Below are 25,276 nucleotides of genomic sequence, written 5' to 3' on the forward strand. Positions count from 1 at the left end.
TAGCTTTCCTTAGACTCTGGTGCACTTCTTTAATAAGATGAAAGGCCACTGTGCCAGCTATACCGCTTATTACTATGCATTCATGTAACCTTTTGGTTGTTTCACTATAAATTAGATTAAGTGAAGTGAACCTATAACATATGTTTGCGTTACCATAAATCTTCCTGTGCTGGCACTCATCGAACATTTAATAACAAATAAAAGATGGGTAATGAACAAGCAGCTCTTGCCCATAATGCCTAAAAACTAATTGACTCAATTCCTCATTTATTTTTTAACCTTTCAGCACTTTCCAGGCCAAAAGTCAAATAAGGATCCCATGGGAACAATCTGGCTCATACATTGGTTCCAGAGATGGGGAATTTGCCTCAAGGTTGTAGGAAGATTGAGCTTATCACAGCTCTTTCATTAAGAACCTAACAAAGTACTTTTTTTCACATCAGTTATTCAAAGTCACTCTTCCCCATCCCTCAAAGGCTGGGCCAGGACAACCCAGGCTTTTGAGATGGCAACTTTCACTGGGAAAGAAGAATTTAGGGAAGGAGGAAACAAATGTTGAGTAGAAAAACTAAAGACCCTGGGGAAAAGTAATTAGGCAAGATTCATAAGGGGTTTGCTATATTAAGATCCATCTATCTCAAATAGCATCCGTTCTTTCTACAAGTTCCAAAAGTAGCTCTGTATGAAGAGAAGCAGCGGGCTCTCAGGACAGAAAGAGAGCACAGAGGTACATGGCAGGTGTACCATCACGTGAGTGACAGAAACAGACCATCAGAGATTACAGAGTACATAGAGAAGGAAAATAACCACTAACTGCTCCTTGGAGAAATGATAAATGAAAAATGTAGACAGGTGCCTCCTAATAACTCACAATTTCTTCCCAGCTCAGGGGAATGAAGATGGGTTTGGAAAACTTACCTAATCATTTTCTAAACATTTTCAGATCATCTGGTACCAAAAGGTTTTTAGACTTTTCTCAAGAACCAAGAAAATTCTTCCCTTAGAGAATATATAGCATAAGAAATTCTCCAGCTCTTTCAATCAAATAAAGTTATCAATTGGAATAAAACTCTCTTAGCATGTCTTGGGCTATAGTATAGGGCATTGTACTATATTTATTAATAAGGCACAAATGAATGCTATGAAGTCCCAACAGAAAATTAATTTTTATATGTATTCAAAGTAGGGTTGCCAGATTTAGCAAATAAAACTACAAGAGCCCCATGAAAACTGAATTTCAGATAAATAACAAATATTCATTTGGTATAAATATGTCCCATGCAATATTTAGTATTGACTTGTGCTAACAAAATTATTCATTTTTTATCTGAAATTCAAATTTAACTTGGCTTAAGTATTTTTCTTGCAACCCTGGCAAAATGCCTCCTCCAGGCAACCCAGAAGCTATCTGAGATAATCACTAAGTCTATAACAGGCCAAGCTTCAAGGAGTTAAGAAGTTATCAGTGAGGAATTTGGATTAACACCTGATAAGTAATGTTCATTTGATAGTGAATTGAAATAGCGCATTTAAGGATCCTCCCGGAGAAGGATTTTATGCCATAAAAATATATTCTTCCTTTGGTAACTAACAAGTGAATCACTTCAAATACATGTCTCTCTTTGGGATTCAGGTATATCATATAACCTCTTCTCTCCATCCCCTAAGTGTAGACTTAGGAACTTTCCCCACATAGAAAGAAAGCTGCAATGTGGATAGGTGTGCATGAGAGCTGTACCTCCCCCTACAATGCTTCTAGCAGGAAAAGGGGCCTATGGATGCTACTGCCTTTTCAGAAGGTGAGAGGAGAAGCCACTTTCCTAACCCTACATCCCTAGTGTCATCCTGGGGCTGGACCACTCCCAGAAATCTCCCAGAGAGCCTTCCTCCCTACTGCAGTTGCTGAGAGGAGAACAGCAGGCCGAAGGAAAAGTCATCCTTATAAAACAACCAGCCATTTGCAGCAATTTTATTTGCAAAGATTTCCTGCTGTGGCTAAATGGTGTGGCTGCTTGGTTTGTTATTTAAAAGAGTGACCCTAGTGAGACCAGAGCTCTGAAGGGGGTGGAGAGTCTGATTTCAGAGCAGGGTAAGTAGGAGGAGCTTGAACTGAATGTGCCTAATTGATTCCACTGCTGCTTTTGAGCGTGCTGTGCCTGGTGATAAAACTGCAGACTTGGGTCTAACTCTATAAACCCTGTTAGTCAACCCCAATCCTTTCTGGATCCTGATAGGAAACTATACTAAAATATTCTCAAGACAGGCAGGGGTTACATTCAAGAACCAGAAGAAGATGTATTTGGATGGAGAGGAAGGAAAAGAAAGACAATGGAGATAAGGGAAGAATGCAGGTGTATGGACAAAGGAGACATCCAAGAGATGTCCAGCGGGCAGGCAGATGCAGAACCCAAGTAAAGGCAGGGAACTGGGGCAGTTTGCAGAGGAAATGCTTTAGTGGAGAAGTAGGTAGGTAAATCTGAAGACACTTCTTAAGCAGTACATTTGGGAAATCAAGTGAAGCTGGACTCCCTCTCTCTCTCAGTCTCTCTGCTCTACACTGGTGCCTGAGGAATTGATGAATAATAATCCTTATTCCCTGTAGGATTGCTACACTGGAAAAGACGGATGTGGGCCTCTAGGACTGAGTAGGGCCACCTTCCTGGGTGGCCACAAGGGAGCATCTCAGGCCTCAGAGAGATGGCAACAAAGGTTAAAACCAATTGCGATTTCAGAGATATGTGGTTAGAAATCAGGCTTCAGAGATGATATTTACATTGTAATGTAACATAAGCCAAGCAGGAAATAATAATATCTGCAGATCAATGTTTACCCAGCAGAAGTTTTAAGTTAAAAGTAGGCATTCCTGGGCCATATTTATGAGCTTTAAGGTAACATTCACTTGATTTCTTCGTGTTGTTGGGCAGATGTTTTAGTCTCAGTAGTCCTTCATTGTTAGCTTTGGTTTTAATTAGCAAACATTTGGGAAAATAATCTGAATCAGATTTGAATTTAACACGAAAAGCAGTGGGAGGAAAACCAAAGCTACAGAACTGAATCAACAGTACATTTTTCAAGGGAATCTTTATTATCTTGCAAGAACAGAGCAGAACGGGAAGGCTCCTGCAGAGCAGGTGTGCACTGAGTCTTGGAGGGCGTCATTCACTTCCCTGTGCCATGCATTGTGCAGGAAATGGGGTCAGAGAAATGAGTGCTATGGGAAGGTCACTACTCTCACAGAGCTCACAGGGAAGGGAGATAATACAGCATGCAATTGCCACAGTTTGAAGAGTGGCTTTATCGGAAAAGTACAAGATGTAGTGAAGGCATATAATACAGTAATCTTATTCCGAAGCTCAGGAAAGACTTCCCAGCAGAAGTAATGCCAAGACTGAAGCCTGAGGAATCTGACAAATGAAGAGCATGAGGCAGGTAAGGGAACATCGGCACCTGTGTTTGGTGGGAAGGGGCAAGCTGGAGAGTAAGTTTAAGACAGACAGAGGAAAGAGCTGGAAGCAAGACAGAGCGTGGTGTTTTTGAAGAACTAAGTTCAGTGTTGCAGGAAGGTAGCATGCAAGGCAGAGAAGAGCATGAGAGAATTTTGGAAAGATAGGCAGGTCCCATGAGGCTGAAGTCTTTATAAACCATATTAAGGAGAATGGACCTCATTAAAGGAGCAATGAAAAGCCTCTGCAAGGTATTAAGCAAGAGAATGATGAAATCACATTTTTAATTTTGATCACCCTGGCTGCAATGTAAATTGAAAAGCAGCAGAACTTGGAGGAGGAAGATCATGTAAGAAGCCCTACAGTAATGCACGTGAGAAAAAATGGACTGGGATGATGTAGGAGAGACGAAAACAAGAACGGCATTCCAGAGGTATGGGGAGACTAAAATCCAGGGCAAACAGTATGATTGACTATGAGGTGTCAGGGATATGGAACCAAGGGCATCTAGGAAATTTTTATTTTAGGTAACTTTGTAATAGAAGACATCATTGACAAGCAGTACAGATTTGGCTAGGAGAGGGTGGGAGACTAGTGGGAGAAGAGACAGAAGTTCAGCTTTGGATACTGTGAGTTCGAAGTGCCCATGGAATCCAAAGAAACATATCTGGCCACAACTAAGAATACAAATTTAGAGCTCAAGGGAGAAGTTGCAACCAGAGATGTCACTTTGGAAAATATACAGACATTAATTGTATCCTTGGGAATGGATGAGAAAGGAAGAGGGTCTAGGACAGAACCCCAAGAAGTGCCCATATTTAAGGGATGCATAAAACAGGACTGTGCTAAGGAGCCCCAGATGGAACTGGAATAGAAGGAAACCAGAGAGGTAGAAGAAAAACCAAGACAATCTGTACCAAGCAAGGGCAATACCTAGGGATGATGGAAAGAGGAACCTCTAGAGAGTTGATGGTGGAAGAATATCAAGATTGGATCACAGATATAACTACTGTGAACTTGGTTTGAGTTTCAACCCTGAATTGAAGCTGTACTCTACAGACTGCAGTCCAGCTCCCTGCTAGAAGTTACCCACTCAACCTCCACTATATGTTTTTTAACATCCCAAGTACACCTTTTAATATTTTATTTATTAAGCTAGATAGTGAGTACCTGAGTATGCATTAAGTTTTTCTGAATACCTTTCTGTACGTCTTAATACAATTAAAAATAATTTCAAATGGATGTCCAAAACATTGTTGAATGAAAGAAATCAAGCTATTGAACAGCAAGTATACTTATATTTCCATATATGTAACATTGTATATTTATATCCATTTAAATGTACATGCACAGACAGATATCTAGAAAGCTGTTCACGAATTATTTCTACAATGATTATCTCCAATTAGTTGGATTTAAGATCACTTTTATTTTTAAAACACACTTCTTTATATTCTATTTAGTTTGAATTTTTATAATGTACTTACATATAAGTTTTATACAAACAATAAAACCACGAAAGTATAGTATAGAATCTTCTACCCCACATAGTCATTTAATACCCCACGGAGGATGTACTGCAGTCATGGCTGGGTTATGCAAGGTGAGGGCTTGCTAAACAAACCAGACTAAGAGTAACTATAAAAGCCACCTCTATAGCAGCATCCTCACCCTTAAAGGCAGAGGCTGGAGAAGCAAGAGACAAAAACCAAGCCTGTTTCTTTAAGGGAAGAATATCCTTCATATGACTACAGATCCACATAACCTGTTCTTCAATCTTACTACAATATGGCAACATTCCAAAGGTAAGTGGACTGGTCCTCCCTTATTTCTAAGTCTCCTGCATCTTTCTTTGTGATCAAGTAGTACTTACAGATCAGAGAGGCCTAGGTTCAACTCCAAACTGACCATTCACTTGCAACATGACTTTGTATAATTTACGCCTCCAAGCCTATTCTTTCATATTGTAAAATAGAAACAATTGTTAAAACCTGACTTATAGAGTTATTTTGAGGATCAAATGAAACCAAACATGCAAAACCCTTAGAGTAACATCTAACACATAATAAGTGCTCAATAAATGAAAGTTGTTTTGGCAAGGTTGGATCCAAAACACTTCCCCAATCATGACCAATTGCCATGCCCAAGGCCAGGCTTCAACCTGCTACCATCTTGAACTGTTCTTCCTGCAGTTTCTGAACTTCCAACCCCAGTCTTTGAAGCTCCCCTCTCATCTCCACCATCAATGTGCCCTCTGTTCCACACTCACCTATTTAGCATATTGGACTGGTAGATTCTCTTCTCATGGGTGTTGTAACAACTGCTTTTGGGCTCAGGGATGAAGCTGTGCTCGGACAGCATGTCAGAAGCAGCAGTGGTGATTATGGCAATTCCATCTCTCACTCTGGCAGGGAGGCCATAGTCCCATTCATCATATGATACAGAGATGAGCCCAGTGGGGAACTCCGCAGGCACTGTGTCTGTATCCCCTGCCACCAGACTGGGCACGATCCACGTGTAGCCGTAGCCAGTCAGCCCTACTGAGTTGGCCACTTCAAAGATGTAGGTGGCTTCTTCCTTGGTACAGTAAAGAAGAATGATGGGGCTTTGAAGTTTCTTGAGCTGATTCTGGATCTTAGAATCTCCATCGTCCAGGGACATGTCCAGTAGGAGGACTTCCTCTAGCTCCCAGCCCACAAAGCTATTCTCAATGGTGCTGCGGATCTTGTTTACAAAGTCCTGGTAGCCAGGGAAATAGGTGGTGACGATAGAAAAGATGTACCAGTCATATTCTTCCATGATGTTGAGCATTACGGAAGCTTGCTGTTCAATTGATGGGCCAAACTGGAAGAACATGGAGGATTCATCCTAGAAAAAGAACAGGACAAAAAAAAGGAAGAGAGAAAAAAATCAAACCAAAGATGGTAATGGAGATTTTGAACCAAGTGGGTACAAAGATTTGTATTCATTACTTATTTTTATATAATGCCTTACAAGTTTGTATTTACAATAAATATTTTTAAATATTTAAATTGCAGACATTTGTAATACCTTTCTTCCTAAAATTGTCTCCTAGACTTTACAGAAAATCAGCCTATGTCTATACTTGCCTTGTCTGAAATCCTTGGGGTTACTGCCAGAGCCTAGGGAAGCTCCCTAAAATCAAATATGTTAATATTTCTATAGCAAAACATATGAAGAGTCACATAGCGTAGAATAAAGGCTCTAAACGGCCTCACGCCAGTTCAGGTCAGGTTTTGTTGTCAAATGAGCTATACAAACACAAATGCACGTGCCCACACAGACATACACACACATACATACTTTCCATTTTTCAAGGCTTTTGGATTTCTTGCTTGTGAATGTGTATCACTCAGTCACAGAGTGCATAATCCAAAAATGTCATTGATCTACACATAAACCTATCTATGGAGGTGAGATAAGCTCAGTGGTCCAGAAGGTGAATGGTACTCGGGTACAGATATCAGGGAGAAGTATATGTAGTATGAAATTGGATCACTATATGTTCTATAAACATATAAATGTTAAATTAATATCACATTTAGTTTGCTCTCTAACTTCTACTCTGATAATAATATATGCAGAACAGAATAAGGCTCAAACAGTATGTCTAAGCTGCAAGTTAAAATTATTGTCATTTGAACTCATATCTGATTAAGCTTTACTTCAGACATATAGAAGATATGCTCTTTCTCTGACCTACAGGACACCACAGGTCTTGGTTTGACCTGGGTATTGCACACACCCTCCTCTGTCAATTTTGAGCGTCTTCTGATTTCTCCTTCCTTTCCAGGGAGAAGCCATTTTAAATGTCTCCCATTTTAAGCTGTGTTTCACCTGCTGTTCTGAGATATCAAGTCCTGCATTTTCTCTCTACCTTTAGCTAGATAAGTCCGAAAACACAAAATGAACACCCTCTCAGTCTTGTCCTCCTATTTCCCCTGATTTCCTCTTGGGTAATGGTATGTCTTTTCTTGCTCTGTGCCCCCTATCTTCTATCCCATGGCTCATCTCCATTTTACAGCAATCCAGGCTAACAAAACTGTGTGTTTTCTAAGGGGCAGTTCCTTCTTATCCCCCAATGAGAGCTTCAAAGTACAGTTACAAGAGACCTGGGCTTTTAAACAAAATTACATAGTGGTTTCTTAGTTCAGGAACATATTGTTGTGCAGCTGAGAAATTGCTGAGCATTTCTTCGGCACCCCTTATTGAAAAAAATACAGATTGGGAAATATCCAGCTGGTATCCAGAAATCCTGATTCGGCAATGAGAGCTGCCAGCCCCTGGCTCTGCCTGGGCTGTTTGTTCTCGCAGCTTGAACTTTTCACATTTTCCACAGGCTACCCAGAATGAAACCCTGGATGCTTGGTCATATAGGAGTAATTTTTCCTGGTAAGGGTGAAATGGTGCTCACCAGCGCTCTCTTCTCTGGACTTAAAGATACAGTTGAAGAGGGGCTTCATAGGATCATGTAATTCAGAAAAGCAGGGAGGGTGAGGCACCAAGAATGGGTGAGTAGAAAAAAGGGAATGAATTCAAAATAGAATAATTATATCATGTGTATCTATTCCAAACCCTGGCCAGTCCCTTATCCTAGACTTCTCCTACTACATGAGTATAACTCTTAGGCAAAGCTGACCTTGTTGTTAGGTTAAATAACACAGTGGGACTTTGGTCAGAATGTTTGCGTCCTCCTCAAATTCATACGTTGAAATCCTGACTCCCAAGGTGATGGTATCTGATGGTATCAAGAGATGAGTGAGGCCCTCATAAATGAAATTAGTGCCCTTATTAAAGAAGCCCCAGAGAGCTGCCTTGCTCCTTCCAGCCTGTGAGGACAGAGCAAGAAGGTACTCTCTATGAGTCAGGGCTTGAGCCCTCACCAAGCACCAAATCTACTGGCACCTTGATCTTGAACTTCCCAGACTCCAGAAAAGTGAAAAATAAATTTCTGTTCTTTTTTCCCCCCAGAGTCTCACTCTGTCACCCAGGCTAGAGTGCAGTGGCACAATCTCGGCTCACTGCAACCTCCACCTCCTGGGTTCAAGCAATTCTCTGCCTCAGCCTCCCGAGTAGCTGGGATTACAGGCGCCCACCACCATGCCAGGCTAATTTTTGTATTTTTAGTAGAGAAGGGGTTTCACCATCTTGGCCGGGCTGGTCTTGAACTCCTAACTTCGTGATCCACCTGCCTCAGCTTCCCAAAGTGCTGGGATTACAGGCGTGAGCTACTGCGCCCATCCAAATTTCTGTTCTTTATAAGTTACTCAGTTTATAAGTAGCCTGAAAGGACTGAGACAAGTGGGAATCTGGGGTAATACAATTTTATTCTAAGAATTGTCAGTGGCCTACAGGACAACGACAGGAAAGGAAGGCCAGTGGCAAGGTGACACCCCTAGAATAGCTGTCACTTTAAAGAGACACCCATTTGTTTTTCCTGTCATGCTTCCAGCTAAAGAAAAACTGGGGGATTCCGAAACGAGAAATATTATCACATGAGCTTCTACAAGCCCAGTGGTTATAGCAAAGTGAAGAAACTTTCCAATATGTTTTAAGATGTACAAGCTTGGGATGAAAAGGATCCCAGCGGCAAACAAAGCAGGTCTACCTATTCTGTGATAAATGAACAGATCTTATCACAAGAAGGCTCTTGAATAGATGCAAAGTTCATGTGCTATGAAACCACAGCTGGCTCAAATACATAGCAAGAGGTACAAAAGCCATGGGGGTCCATAGTAAATGGGCTTTGTTAATTAGATTGAATTTAGAAGAAAACCAATCTATTAAATACCAACTTGGCCCGCCCCTCTGTTAGGCTTCTCTTAATACTCTCTCTCCCCCAATTGCAAGTGGTTTGTAAAGACACTGCTAGCTACTGTGTGAAGGAAGCCAATGCATAATGAGAGTGAGAAATGAGAAAAATTGATATGGCTCCATCATCCCCCACTACGTCCTTACCGTACCTTCTAGTTCTACTGTTCTCCACAATCTGATCCTTTTCCTGAATCCTCTGCCCCGATCAATGCCCAGCTCAACCATTTTATTTTGCCAAGCCCTTATTAAATAAGGATGCTTTATATGACCATTTTATCTGGCACCCAAAGGAGGCTAATGAAGCCAAACAGAAGTCAAGAAACAGAATAATAGCTTGGGCCAATGTTTCCTGGTATAATGAGTAGTCCAGTTATTATTTACTTAGTTGACACATCAATATAGTGTACAGTGATCAGGAATGGGACAGCTCTTTTTCAGTAAAGTTCTAGTCTAGCTGTAAGTCGCAAATGGTGACAGGCTTTGCAAATTATGGCCATAGCCACAAATCAAAGGGCAATCTTCATGTGTGCATCGAGTAGAAAGGACTGGTGGCCACACATCCATCTTTGCAGGCACCCAGAATGCACTGTGATTACCACAAGTCATCGAGGATGAGGGACAGAGATATAATTCTGTTTGTAGCTCACTATGCTTCCCCACTTACATGTTTATCTCCTACTGTCGTTACAAAATGTTGGCATGCAGGGGTCCTTGGAGCAGTCTCCTCCTAGAGAATAATCCCAGTCAAATTTATTACCTGAGTGTACTTCCTCAACTCACCTCAAGAGCATCTTTAACATATTCCTATATAAAGGGCCATCCTAACAGAGATAAATAAGCAGCACAGGGAAGGGAGAATTGTACACTAGACCCTAACAGTCTAGAACCATAATGTGGGGCCCCCAGCATTTTGATGTTTGTGGTGTTTATTTGCTAATAAGAATAAACAAAAAGAGGTGCTTTTTTCATCTTATTATCTGCCTTGGAAAATAATTGCCTAAAAAATCAGCAGTACCTAAGATTTCTCTTCTGTGTCATCCAGATCCCTTATCGATCCACTTCAGAAATAAAGGATTAAGTGCCCCAGCGGCTGGTAGTGCCCCTGGCAATAGGGCTTCCACTCAACACCTTTGGGGACTGCCTCAGCTAAAAAAGCCCACTTCCCCAAAGCCATATCCCTTTCCTGGGGTAAGTGGGACTGAATGACTGGCTGTTACAGGTGTAAAGACCTAATCTTCTTGCCCTAACTCTGGACAACTCCAAAGGGTCAGTTTATCTTCAGAATTCCCCCACAGGATTTCTGAAGCTTCCATTAAAATTGCATCACACCTGCACTTCTCCTGTCCAGCCTTGTCCAATCTTCCCTTCCCACTCACGGTGCTGATCTCAAAAGCACCCCCTAATAAACCCTCTGCACACTAACCTCAGGCTCAGAGTCTGCTTTCCTGGGAACCTGACTCTACCCATTTCCCCCTCTTCAACACCAAAAAGAAATTGCTTCAAAGAGAACATATCTATTTTCAAATACTGAAATGACTTATTTGGTAGAAAGACAAATCTTTGCTCATTAAATTCAGAGGAGACGAGAACTGGGAACAATGAGTAGAAGTATTAAAAGGCATTATTGGGCTCAATATAAGAAATGCATTTGCAAAAATTATAGGTTCTTAAAATGGAATGGGTCTCCTAAGGTAGTGAGCTCTCTGTCACTGTAAGCATTCAAACAAGAGCTGGATTATTATCTAACAGAGGGATTTTTGCCAGTACATGGGCTGGAAAATTTTATGATTATCCTTAAGACCCAATTCAAATGTCAGGTCTGTTACGTATGTCATCTTTTCTAACTTGCCCTGGTCAACTTAGTTCTAGCTCCCCTTTGCTTTTACCACATCTTGTACATGCCTCCGTCATCATACTTACACAGTAAACATGCATACTTGCCTTATCTGACTAAAAATGTTTCTCAAGAGTATAAACTATACCTTGTTCATCTCTAGATCCCTAGCTGACACATGAAACATTTTTCTAGTGTTCATTGTATTAATATTGTAGATGTTTTGTTTACTGGGTGGGAAAGTAACTGAAATGAATTTGATATCTAGTTCAATATTTTTTGATATCTAGTTCATGCCATCTAGTTCAATTTTTTTTTTTTTTTTGAGACGAAGTCTCACTCTGTTGCCAGGCTGGAGGGCAGTGGCATGATCTTGGTTCACTGTAACCTCTGTCTCTCAGGTTCAAGCAATTCTCATGCCTCAGCCTCCTGAGTAGCTGGGACTACAGGTGCATGCCACCACACCCAGCTAATTTTTTTTGTATTTTTAGTAGAGATGGGGTTTCACCATGTTGGCCAGGATGGTCTCCATCTCCTGACCTGGTGACCCGTCCACCTCAGCCTCCCAAAGTGCTGAGATTACAGGCGTGAGCCACCACGCCCAGCCTAGTTTCAAATTTTTATGCTGATGGCACATATCTACCTCATAGAAATAAGGCACACCTAAAAAGTTATACATAAACTGTGCTTTACAAAATGTGAGGGGATCCCTGTTGTAGCCAGCCAGAGGGGCAGAAAATGCTATCGTCACTTATTTACATCCCTTTGTAGCAAACTCCTTAAAAGCATCATCTATACTCACTTCTCCTAATTCCTCTTCTCCCATTCTCACAAACTGAATCCAATTAGACTTTCAACCCCACCACTTCACTGAAACTCCTCTTGTAAAAGGCAGGTGACTTTGATATTGACAACGCCAATGTCCACTTGCAGTCCTCCTTATCTACCAGCAACATTTGATGTTCTTCATCCAATCCCTGCAAGAGCCTGCTCGATGGTACCACTGGCTCTGTCTCGACCCCCTAGTCTAATGCTCAACAAAGAAGGATGAACTTTTGTAAACTTAAGATGTTATTCTATACCCCAAACCCTCAAAGACTCCCCAATGTACTACAAAGAAACAGCCAGCACCCTTGATTTGGACCCCCTATTGGCCCTCGGGTCCCAGGCCCTCACTCTGCTCCATGCACTCCGATCTGTATTGAACACACTCACACATTCTTGCCCCAGGCCTTTGCTGTAGCTATTTCCCCTGCCTGAAACACTTTTTCTCCAGCTATCCAGGTATCACACATGCACCTCTTCCACGTCTTTGCTAAAATCTTGCTTTCCCAACAAAGTGCTCTCAATCCTGACCACACCACGGAATGCTGAAGCCTGTCCTCACTTTTCATAGGCATATCTGATCCCCTTGTCCAGCTTTGCTTTTTCTTTTTCCCATAGCATCTCTCACCATCAGATGGACTACATGATTACTTATTTGACAGGTTTATTATGAACTCACCTGCCTCTTCCCAATTAAATGTGAGCACCAGGAGGGCAGGGATCGGTATGTGTTTGTTCATTGCTATAACCCAGCACCTAGAATTGAGGTCTGGCCCATAGGGTGCTCTCAGTAAATATTTGAATTTTTTTAAATGGGGTCATGGATGCTGCAACCAGATATTCTCAAATCTAACTTATGTTTGTTGGCTATCCAACTGTGATTATATTTTTCCAGCATCTTAAAGTCTTTCACATTATTCAAATCTTAGTACTGTATAATATCATAGGGATTATAGTCCTGTTAGGACACTAGTATAGTTTCAGATTAAATCAATCTGATTTTCCTCTAGTCTCTTTCCTATTATATTAATAAAGAAAATTCTCCTTCTGTTCTTCTAAATTCAGTTCTTGAGGAGGATCTGTGTCTGAAAAACTCTAGAACTGGTAGGCTTTCCCTGAGACTTTCTCCATCAGATTAAGGCGAATGTAGAAATGATGGGCTAAGAGGCCAGGGTTACCCAGCTGTCTTGAGAAGTTCTGAGTACTCCGTCTTCACTCCTTCCACATTTAGCACAGAGTAGAAGCAGAATATGGGAGACAAAAAATCTCTTTCTCCTCCCAAAATAAGGGGAAATACTTTCCTCTACTCACCAAATCCTAAATGATCATCTCCTTTGATGACTAGAAATTCTGATACCACACCATCATTTTTTTTCTGGTGACTAAGGCTGGAGTTAGCTCCTTAGCATGGCTTTGAATAGTGTCAGAGTTTTGCGAGCAGTGTCTTGAAAGATAGGGAAAATTTCCGATGTTCTCCAGCCTCACCATTTATCAAAAATATCATGACTGAAACACACAATGGAAGCATATTGATAGAGAATCATGATCTTTCCTGCCTGTTAAATGCCAGACCCATTCTTTTCTTCAAACCCTTGCACACAAAGGAGAACATTCTGAGTTTTCAAAGAAATTCAAGCAGATCTGGCAAGTTTAAGAGCCACTCTGGATAACTAAACAACTTCCGCAGAAGCCAGCATTCTTTTTATTATTTGTTCTTTCAGAAGATAATTGTCCTTTCTACTTGAATTTGGCCCCATTTTCCTCCCTGACTGAGTCTCTTTGGATGTGCTTTAATCACCAAATTTAAGCCACCGTAGAGAAACAAACTAAAGGTATTCATTCACTTTGAGAATGTCTACAAGATTCTTGATATTCTAGGCCACAGAGACAATTTTATAGCCAGAAGAAAACAACAGAAAGTGTAATAAGAGGAGAAGAAGGAACAGGCAGATTCCCCATCACTAAGATACCTAAATGAATTACAGAATTAAAGTAAGGGAGCAAAGGTCCTGCAGGATAGTAAGAGCACTTCGAGAATGTGTTTGTGCCCCTTTGTAAGGTATCGGGACCACTAAAATCTTAACAAGACTGTCTCATTTCATCTTAAAGTAAAATTCCTTTCCTAAAAGCAATCAAACCTACTCTCAGATGGACTGACTTGTATTTTTATTAAGAGGTGCCTTTCTATAAAAGAGCAAGCTGACAAGTTCAGCAACAATCAGGTTCTGTGACTGAATAAATGTACTTTTAAATAAACACAAGGGAAGAAGGCAGGAAAATAGGAAAGTTTGGAAAAAAATGAAATGAATAGAGAAAAGGTGTGTACATATTAAACTAAGTGTTAATTAAGTAGTAGGGTTATCAATATCACACTAAATTTATAAACTCAAGTGTGGTCAACACAAATATAGGTCTGAGCATTTATAGAATAAAATGAAAGGCATCATAAAACTAAACCTAATAACGAAAGGGAAGATGAATCTTTTTCTTTTTCTGGAAGGGAGTCTAGCTCTGTCACCCAGGCTGGAGTGCAGTGGCGCAATCTCGGCTCACTGCAACCTCCACCTCCCAGGTTCAAGTGATTCTCCTGCCTTAGCCTCCTGAGTAGCTGGGACTACCGGCACCCGCCACCACGACTGGCTAATTTTCTGTATTTTTAGTAGAGACAGGGTTTCATCGTGTTAGCCAGGATGGTCTCAATCTCCTGACCTCATGATCCGCCCACCTCAGCCTCCCAAAGTGCTGAGATTACAGGCATGAGCCACTGCGCCCAGCCATCATTTCTTATTAGGTATGAAATACTAAATCCAAAATTGCCTTATCTCATCAAAATCATCTTGTTTAACTTAAGCCGAAAGGACAGCATCTACAAAAGAACTGTGATTATTACTAAAGAGCAGAGTTAAGTGCAAGCCAGTGATGGCACTTGACGTACTAGCAGCATTTTTCAGAGTAAAGATGTTGACATTTGTCTCAAATAAATTAACATTCCCATCTCTTCAAACACATTTGATCAGAACATCACGTTCATATACCAAGGGGAGCAGAGAAGCGGAAGGGTAGAAAAGGCATTTTATATTTGATTAAGCTATGAGTGCTAGTACCTCATATGTTGTTGAAAATAACACACGCACTGGTTCTAGATACAGTGATCTCGCTTGTACACATGGGTCTCTTCAAGTGATCCCTGGGAAACAAAGGGCTCTTTGCCCTTCTGTCCCAGCTCCATATGGAGTGAGAGATCAGGCATGGCTGAGTTTAAAATGTGGATCAGTCATGCTTGTTTGGCCACAGATTAACAAGCCATTGTCTCCAAAGGCTAAATCCAGAAAGAAGTTTTCTGAGAAAGTTTTTTTTTTTTTTTTTTTTTCCCACCAAACATCCAGTGATGTGTTTTTCTAGGTCTCTAGATTGGAAAACTGATCACTACTTCCTCACATATAGCAAAGTACGGCTGTTCACAATCAAAGAAGCTTTGAATTTATTCACATCTCCCAAACCAATTTGGTCCTCCATCTAAAAGAGGCAATGCATTTTGAAGGGCTCCAGAAATGAAAATAAAATTGCACAGAGGCAGATTAAGAAAAAAAAAAATCTTCAACCACTTGTCAGCACCTGCATGTCCCAGCTTCATTCAACTATAAGACTTTGGACTTTAGTCACCAAGTACTGCCTTCTGATCTTTAAACCAGGATGGGCCAAGTACTGTCCTCACCAACACCATCTTCTAAAGCTGGCTGGGCTGCTTTTACGCCCAGGAATTGGTGCACTGATTGTGAGCCTGGCTGGGTTCAGACATGGCCACCCAGATGAAGCCTGTCTTTTCATGTGCCTCCCACGTACCCAATCCAAAGGACTAAATCACTTCCTCATGTTCTGATTTTTATTCCAGTCTCCCGTGGATGAGGAGCCTTATTCAGAGCCTCCGACTACATTGGACAGTCCATGAGAAGCTGCCTAAATCCTTGATGCTAGGCTTCCTGTATCTACAGATGCCAGCTGGGGTCTGACACATCTACTGTTTCCTGTTCTATACGAGATGATTAGGGCATTATTAGTGTCAACACATCTGTGTTGCCTTTTCCATTACTATGTCAAACTCCTGCATACCCACACTAGCCTGAATCCCACCAAGGGGGTTATCTGTTCTTAAATAGGGACTCAGAGCTTGCTGACCTCCACCCTGTGGCAGGCAACCCCATGGCAGGGTTAAGTCCAATCTTTCCCAGCTTTCTGACCCTCCCTAGACCGTGGCCTGTAATACAAATTGTGTTCAGTGTTTGATTGGTTGCATCCAAGTTTATTTGAGATTTTTCTTTGTTTGCTTTACACTGAAAATTGCTCTCCTTTTCCAGAATTATTCAACTCTTTCTTTTACTATGGCTCATTTATGGCTGCTGGTTATTAGCACTAAAAATGGATGTTTAAGACTTCCGAGGTTCTAACTGCTTACCTTCATTTTCTTGATCTCTAACTCTCCTGGGAATGGACATGTGAAGTTTCATTGAGAGTGCAACACAGTCCACTAGGATGGATGCCCATCTCCTATCCTGATACAGGGAGAAACACATGAAAACTACTCTTCTAACCACATAATTGTGTCCACAGCCCTAGAAAACAGCCTATCCTTTTCTCTATCCATACAAAAAAAAGGATATTAGTTTAGAAGGTACAGAATGCTAAGGATCCAGATGCCAACACAGTCAAGAGACACTCTCTCTGGCCCAGCCCATCCCCTCTGACTTACCAGTACTAACCTTGTCAACATTCCTGGAGCCCATCTTGTCCCTCCTTGCTGCAATCAGCACTGCAGCCCAGGCTGTGACCTCTTCCTTCTTTGCCTCCCTTTTTCCACAGTCCTAATTCCACAAATAAAGACCCCAACAGAATGCTCTAACCAGCTAACACCGTTAGCCCAGCAAGTGTTGCCATTCTCCCCTGTGGGACCTTGGGTAGCTGAAATGCTATTGCTATCTCAACTTGACTCTGGGAGATGGAGCAAGCCGGGACAAGCAGCAGAAATCACTCATGGGAGGTACCAACGTCAATGGAAATAAGAATAAATCTTTCCTAGAAATAAGAACTTGGCAAGTAAAAGAATGGCCTATTTACTCATTTTTATTTTGAAATTTGTTTACTTGTTTGCTTTCAAATCACATTCAGTGGTCTCCAACATTTCTGTTGTTGATGGCATTTCACCTGGATACTTTTCCTCTAATGAAAGTTGACAAGAAGAGAAAGAGGTCTTCGAAAGAAAATGCCATTTGTTATTTCAAACAGAAGGAAACTCGGGGCTTATTCTTGTCCCCCTCCTCATCAGACTCTGAAGTACACGGTTTATAATCAGATTATAATCAGATACTATTATAATCAGATACTAGTACTTATTAAAGGCTAATCTGAATCCTTCACAATGGGGCCTCTGCCTATAAATGAATCATCCCAGATAAGTATGAGTGCAACATGCAGTCTCGTTATCTTTAGAACTGGCAGTAAATCAACTCACCTGAAGCTATCAGGCTCACATCAGCCAATTGTGAATTCTGATCCATGCTAACAAAACAAAACGGGGGCATCCTTATGGCTCAGCAATGACATTTTGATGTTAATTCGGTACTGCCTAAAGGTGCCGATCTGCTCATCTTTTATAAGCACAGATGAAACCCTCTGTTAAATGCCAGCCCAAGATCTCAAAGAACAGACACTAACCAGAGTACCCCGAGAACACATTAGTCCAGCTCATAGTAGGACCACAACTAAACCGGTTTTGTAGAACATGAGGTGAAACTAGATTATTTTCCAAGTTTTCAAAGAAAAATCCACAATTTTCTTCAGTTACCTAAGCTGGTGAGTCCAGAAACCTGACTTTCAGAAATTCATCCCTTTGTCTGTCTTAAGTTCATCATGCTACAGATTCAGCTCTTTGGCTCTCATGCTCTCCTTGGTGGAAGGCACATGATAAGCCCTCAAAAATATTGTCAGTATGAACAAAACTGATGTCAAGATGGATGATGGTTTGTCATTACCTTGTATGTAAAGATTATTACTAAGCCCACTCTCAGCCTTTTCTTCCTGAGCCTAAACAATCTCCCTTTCTAATTCATTTCTTATAGTTCTTATGACAATATTCATTGAGTGCTTATAGCAGGCTCCCTGCTGTCCATGCAGTATGTGAATATATTCTCATATTCCATTGCAGCAGGCCCTGATATTTTCTCCATTTTACCAATAGAGAAATTGAGCTTCAGAGACATGAAGGGACTTGCCCAAGGTAACCGCTGGAAAGAGAACCTGTGTAGATCTGGCTCAGGGTGCACCCACCAACCACTGCAGCACACATTCTCAAGCTTCTTTTATTCATCTCTGTAGCTCTCATCTGAACTGTCTACACATCCTTGTTTCATTAGGAAGCACAGAGTGATTACAGTAGTCTAGTAAAAGTCTAACCTCTGCCTAGTATATTACAGAGATTATGTTCATGAATTCCTTAAGCTTCAATCCCATGCATCTATCCACTGGCACTGCTAACTGGTGATGGACTTGGTACACATTATTACTCTGCAGTGTTCTTCTACTGGACATGCATACAACTGATTCCTTGTAACGTCATTGTTTGCTAATCAATCACATATTTATTAAATGCTTATCAGGTGCTGTAGGAAGTAGAAATGAAGTATAAACCATCATCATCCTCAGGCAAGCTAATTGGAAGATAAAAATATATAAAATTATTGATGATGTTCCTTAAATGCCAGCATGAAGTTTAGAATATAAGTATCCTAAGAATGGTGAGAAGAGAGGGCACTATGTCTGGATAACTCTATTTTTCAAGCTTCTTTCTACTTATCCCTCTTTTTCCCAGTTCTCCCACTAGTTTTGTGCAGTGAGCAGAGTAAACATCCATGTGCATTTCAATCCAAATGCCAGACTATGATGAGAAACATAATAAACACTGGGCTTTGAATGAACTATTCCTTGTATTTGTCCTCAAGTGGACAATGAGCCTCTGATATCTACTGTCTCAGCTAATGGGCATACCATAGAGTATCACGCCCAAATCATAGCTACAGTCTAAATGAATTATACATGTATCTTTTTCCATGATCTACCCAGCCTTTCATTTTCATCTCAGAAGATTAGATTAGTATGACAGGACTTGTCCTTTATGAAGTCAGGCTACCCAGTTAAAAAACCTTTTTCTCTTCAAATGATTGCAAATTGATTTTGTTAAGATTTTTATTCTCCAGAAAAGCTGGGGGAATGATAATTCCTCATCTCTTCTCTTCTCTCGTGTATTTGATTTCTTTACACTGGCCTTTTTCCTCTAGGCTTCCGACAGTTTTAATAATTATACACACTGGTCAGGAAATCAATCATTATTTCAGTGTTCCTACTGTAGAAATGATGTGGGCTTTCAAATTTAAATCCAAGCAACTCACACAAGTAACCTAATGTTGGCCGGACACTGTGGCTCATGCCTGTAATCCCAACACTTTGGGAGGCCGAGGCGGGTGGATCACGAGGTCAGGAGAACGAGACCATCCTGGCTAACACCGTGAAACTCCGTCTCTACTAAAAAAATACAAAAAAAAATTAGCCAGGCGTGGTGGCGGGCACCTGTAGTACCAGCTACTAGGGAGGCTGAGGCAGGAGAACGGCGTGAAGCCGGGAGGTGGAGCTTGCAGTGAGCGGAGATCGCACTGCTGCACCCCAGCCTGTGCGAAAGTACAGACTCCATCTCAAAAAAAAAAAAAAGTAGCCTAATGCCAAATTTTCCTTCTCCAGTTCAACTGACTAGTCCCTGTGCTCCATTCATTTAAAAAGACATAGATGACTACCTAAATGCTATCAGTTCTCAAAACTGCCTCCATGTCTATTAAAGAAATGTAATTTTTTTTCTAATTTTCTTACTGATCAATCAAGAGTATATTTTAAAGGCTGCTTTTATTCTTGGCATGATGACATTAAGTGGATATATACTAGCAATGGCGCCCATGTGTATTAACTGTATAAACAGCAACATAGTTTCTCAACTTTTGCCAAAAAACAGCATATGATCTGAGCTAGAGGTACTTCCAGGTGCAAATAGAGTAAGGCACAATGTTTTTGTCTGTATGTTGATGGTTATTTTGGTTATATATGTAACAATTTACCAACAGAGTTACTAGATCATGGGTTAAGTTTGCAAGCTAGCTTCACACAGATGAAAGATATCTTTGTTCATAGGAAAATGTCCTCTTTTGTTCATATTTTTGAGTTCCATGAAGGTGCACAGGTTATCAAAATTTTCACAAGAGTCCCCAAAAGACCTCTCATCAAGAAACTCCATAGTATCAGTAACCTAGTTACAGTAAGTAATTAATATTGAAATCTTCGGTGACGAAGGGTAAGTTTGTCTCTCCTTAATTCTCTCAACTTCTTAGTCCTTTCCTAATGTAAGGTAGAATAACCTCAGATTCCCCTCTCTGTTCCTTCACAGAAAGGCAAAGTTTCACCACAATAAAACTCTTCAGCTACCTAATTGGCCTTATTTATTAAATATGCACTAAAAGAGGATTTTCACTTTGCTCAGTGAATGCCTTCTAGAGTCAGAATTAGTTAAGCTTCCTTCTTTGATATGTCAAGTCATCATATCCATCATGCCCAATATTCCTTTTAGATTACCTGCCCTGGTTCACAGCTTCAGCTCTTGTTTGCACAACATTAAGTATTGTTAATCAGAGGTGGGTACCTGGCCGAAGCAGACCATCTTGCAGCTGCCCACTGCCTGCAGTCTGGGCCTGGCTAGAAAAATGAGCCAGAACCAACAGACCCTCTGTCTCTCTCAGGAGTCTGAACCAAAAAATCTTGAAAGAATGGCAAGTCTTTCACCTATAACATGAAACAGAGTAAGGGTCATGACAACCAAGGTCGTGGGCACTGTGAAGTAATGAGGAAGCAGAAACTATGGGATAGCAGGGGAGGCCTGCAGTAGAAAGGGAAGTGGCTCAGATGCAAGTGGAAAGCAAAGAACCCAAGATCTTCAAAATACAGACCATATGTCCTTGAGGAAGACCCAGTAGGGAGCCAGCCGGGGAGTGGTCTTAGTTCTTCTCAGCTTTCCAACTCTAGGCACAAATATCCTCACAGTAAATTGCCTGGTATTTTGTTTTTATTTTGTTGGTTGTTGTGCAACAACTTACTTAGTCTTTGCTCCTGCTAATTAAAAGAGCCTAATTAAAAATAAGCAGGTGGCTGGCGCGGTGGCTCACGCCTGTAATCCCAGCACTTTGGGAGGCCAAGGCGGGAGGATCATGAGGTCAGGAGATTGAGACCATCCTGGCTAACATGGTGAAACACCATCTCTACTAAAAATACAAACAATTAGCCGGGCGTGGTGGCGGGCGCCTGTAGCCCCAGCTACTCGGGAGACTGAGGCAGGAGAATGGTGTGAACCCGGGAGGTGGAGCTTGCAGTGAGCCGAGATCACACCACTGTACTCCAGCCTGGGCAACAGAGTAACACTCCGTCTCAAAAAATAAATAAATAAAATAAAATAAACAGGTATAAAGGCCACCGCTAGTTACTATTTCCTTGTTTTACAGTATCATTCTTGGAATTTATTCTACAGTTTCCCATTTTCACGAGGCAAACATCTGCCTCCATGACGTTTACCTTGCTCAGAATGCAACAGAGCAGAGCTAAGGTGAGAGTCAGGTTTAGTCCCCTGGCCTGAGACAGGGGACAGAGTGCCCTCAGTAATGCAAGGTCACTCACACAAGAACCCTCCCACCCCCCCAAGGCCCTTTTCTTATTTCCCATTCTGTTTTCATCCCTGTCTTGTTGTAATATTCATTCAAGTGTGGCTTTTTTTTTTGTCACACGGTTCTCAAGATGGATGGCAAGCTTGCCGCATTCATACCCAGCGCTTCGTGCATGTGCTCCCAAGTTCCCAGGCACGTCTCTGGAGCTGTAAGGGTATACATTTGCAGCATTTCTCCATCTGTTCTTTCATCTATCCAGCCACTGGTGTTTATTCAGTATGCAGCTCATGGCTAACAGAGAATTGGGCATAGCAAGCAGGGACAATTTACTTGGCGATAAAGTCATATCATGCACTTGAAGATTTATAGTTTGCTTGGAGATTAAATACTGTTTGCATCAGCAAGCTGAGTAATAGATGCTAACAAAACCATATTGCCTTCACAGGCATAGCAAGGGTTAATCAGAAGTTGCTTACAAACGTGCCCCCCCAAATAATAAATAAGCAGGTAGATGGGGGCTGGTATCCCAGATTGTGTGAGGATAATCAAAGATGAGTGAAGCTGCATGAAACCCTGGAATGTGGTGGCTGCTCCACGTGTCTGAAGCCACTGGGACTCACACAAACCTCCATTAGGCCTTGAGGAAGGTTCTTTGTGCAATATCAAGCAGATATTAAACTATGCGGAAAGTTAGCTATTTATTTTATTTGAACTTCTATTTTGTTTGAGTTTCTGCTCATCTTTATATGGCTCTTGGTTTCTAAAATTTTCACTACATCCAGTTCTCTGCAGCTGCAAGAAATGAAATTTCTCCTATCTTGCTGTGCTCTCTCAAGTACCTTATCAGTGGGTCCTGAACAAAGGCCAAATTCACCAGTATTCAGCTTTTCCTCATTGCACATAAGGCTGATCTGCACTTTGTTCAAATCACATCATTCCCCCACATCCTTAAGAATTTAGGATGAAAGAACTGGCTCTGACCATCAAGGTTACAGCTTTGTTTCTTCCAAATCATTGGGTGTTTCACACTGGCCTATGAAGTATCCATGATCACTTCAAAAGAATTTAATGTTCATTGACACTGACCAAGTCTGATTCACTTTGAATGTATCAGAATATGACAAGGTAAGATATTAAGTTTACCCTCTGTAAAATGGTGGTTAAGCGGTTGTCAGAAAGACTAGTTTCTGAAATATTTAATAGGCTTCACAGAAATGTGGTGTGTGAAAGAAGGTTACAGAGTTACCTGTTAGCACAGATTTAAAAGTCAAATAAACATCAATTTAGCCCTTGGTATTAGCATCTCAACACAAGCTGCAAAGAGAGGTAGATAGGTGCTATTTATTCCTGAGAATAATGGTCTAAAGGCATTCTGTAATGGACAGGCCCTGGTGTGTGTTGTTCCCCTCCCTGTGTCCATGTGTTCTCATTGCTCAGCTCCCACTTATGAGTGAGAAGCTGGAAGCCATCATCCTCAGGCAATTTATTATGAGGATATATGTGCAGAGAGTTGGAAAGCTGTGAGGAACTAAAGATATTCTGTAATGGATTCTATCTGACAAGAACCAGGGCACCAGCCTCCAGAAACCCCTACTAAGTTTTACTCCCCGTATTTCTTCCCTAGGTGCCTCAACTTTCTGAATGATTTTGACAACTGGTTTCTGTAGCCACCACTTCACAATGGCTCATAAGTGACTGATATGGTTTGGCTCTGTCCCCACCCAAATCTCATCTTGAATTGTAGCTCCCAAAATTCCCATATGTCGTAGGAGGGACCCAGTGGGAGGGAATTTAATCATGGGGGTGGATCTTTCCTGTGCTGGTCTTGTGATAGTGAATAAGTCTCATGAGATCTGATGGTTTTATAAAGCGGAGTTCCCCTATATAAGTTATCTCGTCTACTGCCATGTAAGACATGCCTTGCTTCCCCTTCACCTTCCGCCATGACTGTGAGGCCTCCCCAGCCATGTGGAACTGTGAGTCAATTAAACCTCTTTCCTTTATATATTAATCAGTCTTGGGTATGTCTTTATTAACAACATGAGATTAGACAATACAGTAAAAATCTAAAATTTAGACTTTCATCTTGATAAACCTACACAGTTTTACAAAGAAAGATTTAGTAAGTAGCCAAGGTAACAAAGCAATAAGTTCAAAACAGAACAGAAGCATATTGCTGCTATAAAAAAAAAAAAAGAACTGGATTTGAAATCAGAAATTTAGATTCAAATCTGAATACTTAGCTGTGTGATCTTTGAAAAGTTATTTACCATATCCAAACCTCATTTTCCTCCAGAAAATAAAAGCGCTAATTCTTAGCTCATAGAACTGTAAAGAGGATTAAATGAAACACTACATAAGAAAGTGCTCAGTACAGTGCCTAGCACACAGTAATTTCCCTGGTTCATTAAGTGTGAATCTATTGACCACATATTATAGCCAAGAATATAAGTGAGGATGAGTTTCATTTCATACTGGTTTACAAACTGGTTACGTTGTTAAATTCATCATCACTTTCATTGTCCTCATCATCTAAGCGTCAGTCATATCTGATCAAAAACACAGCTTCCGAGTTTGACCGGTCCGTCAATGTAACCTAGAACAGCATGGGCTCCTGAGTAGTCCCTTCTGAATATGTCAGAACACTCCACACCTCCTCAGGGCCTGGTGTGGGTCCCACTGATTTTTCCCATGACTTTAGGTCATTCACTCAGCTGGATGATTGCTATGATTTCTGGCCCAAGAGAAATACTTTGCCTCTTTCCTGCTTCTTACTGTATAGTCAGACGTCTGAAGAATGTTCAACAACCCATTGAGGATACTGATTCCACTGTTCCATAAAAGTCATGTTCTTCAGCTATTATTCCCAGCTACCACCCGGTCTCAGATGGATCAGCTCCCTCTGGGGAGGTTTGGTTTGTGCCACTGATGGCTCTTTTACCATCAGGTTACCTTCCTTTGCCAGACACAATTCCACTTCACTATCTTAAGGAAAACTACCTCTTTCTTCCCATGTGAACATCTAGATTTCTTCTAGGCTTGTCCAATCTGAGTTCTTCCCCAGTCTGAGGAATGCCACCAGCTTTTTGTCTCATCTGCAGACTGGTTTGCTCTGAGCATAAAGAAAAGCTAAACCACCCACTTCTCACTCCCATTCATGCCCCCTGCTCTGTCCACAAGCTCCACCCACTTGCCCTGATTCTTTGGGATGATTCATCAGCTACAGTGTACTCGCCGAAGTATCAATTTAATATCAGCACATCATAATTTTACAATATAAAATTCTCTAAGCACACACATAAAATAATGCAAAGTAATTCCTACTGATAAAGAAGTAGTATTTAAATCATGTCTGCACAGAGTAAATACCTGAACTAAGAGCAAGAAGAGGTAAGGCGGAAGTAAAATTTGAAATTCTGAATATCTGAATCACTTAAGACACAATTCTATCACAGGCAACTTTGCAACCTTGTAACAGGTTTTTTTTTTTTCTTTTACAAATCAACCAATTTCTAAATATCTTCACAGGACTATAAAATAATCACACTTTCCATTGCTATTTCTCAGGATCAAAGCCACCCCCTGCTCTATAGCAA

General features: G+C 41.1%; 1 protein-coding gene across 4 annotated transcripts in view; it reads right to left on the reverse strand.

Moving 5' to 3' along the window:
- The window catches only part of GRIN2B (glutamate ionotropic receptor NMDA type subunit 2B), a 423,666-nt gene that overhangs the window by 188,211 nt on the left and 210,179 nt on the right, over positions 1 to 25,276 (reverse strand). For 2 of the 4 annotated variants that reach the window (XM_054444599.2, XM_054444600.2), the window contains one exon: positions 5,713 to 6,311. In XM_054444599.2, the coding sequence (XP_054300574.1) occupies positions 5,713 to 6,311 (599 nt within the window). Of the gene's footprint in view, positions 1 to 4,852; positions 6,312 to 25,276 lie in introns of those variants that run through there. The other 2 variants (XM_054444602.1, XM_054444601.1) reach the window with 1 other exon arrangement.

Source organism: Pongo pygmaeus, chromosome 10 (genome assembly GCF_028885625.2).
Source record: "Pongo pygmaeus isolate AG05252 chromosome 10, NHGRI_mPonPyg2-v2.0_pri, whole genome shotgun sequence".
Lineage (NCBI taxonomy): Eukaryota > Metazoa > Chordata > Mammalia > Primates > Hominidae > Pongo > Pongo pygmaeus.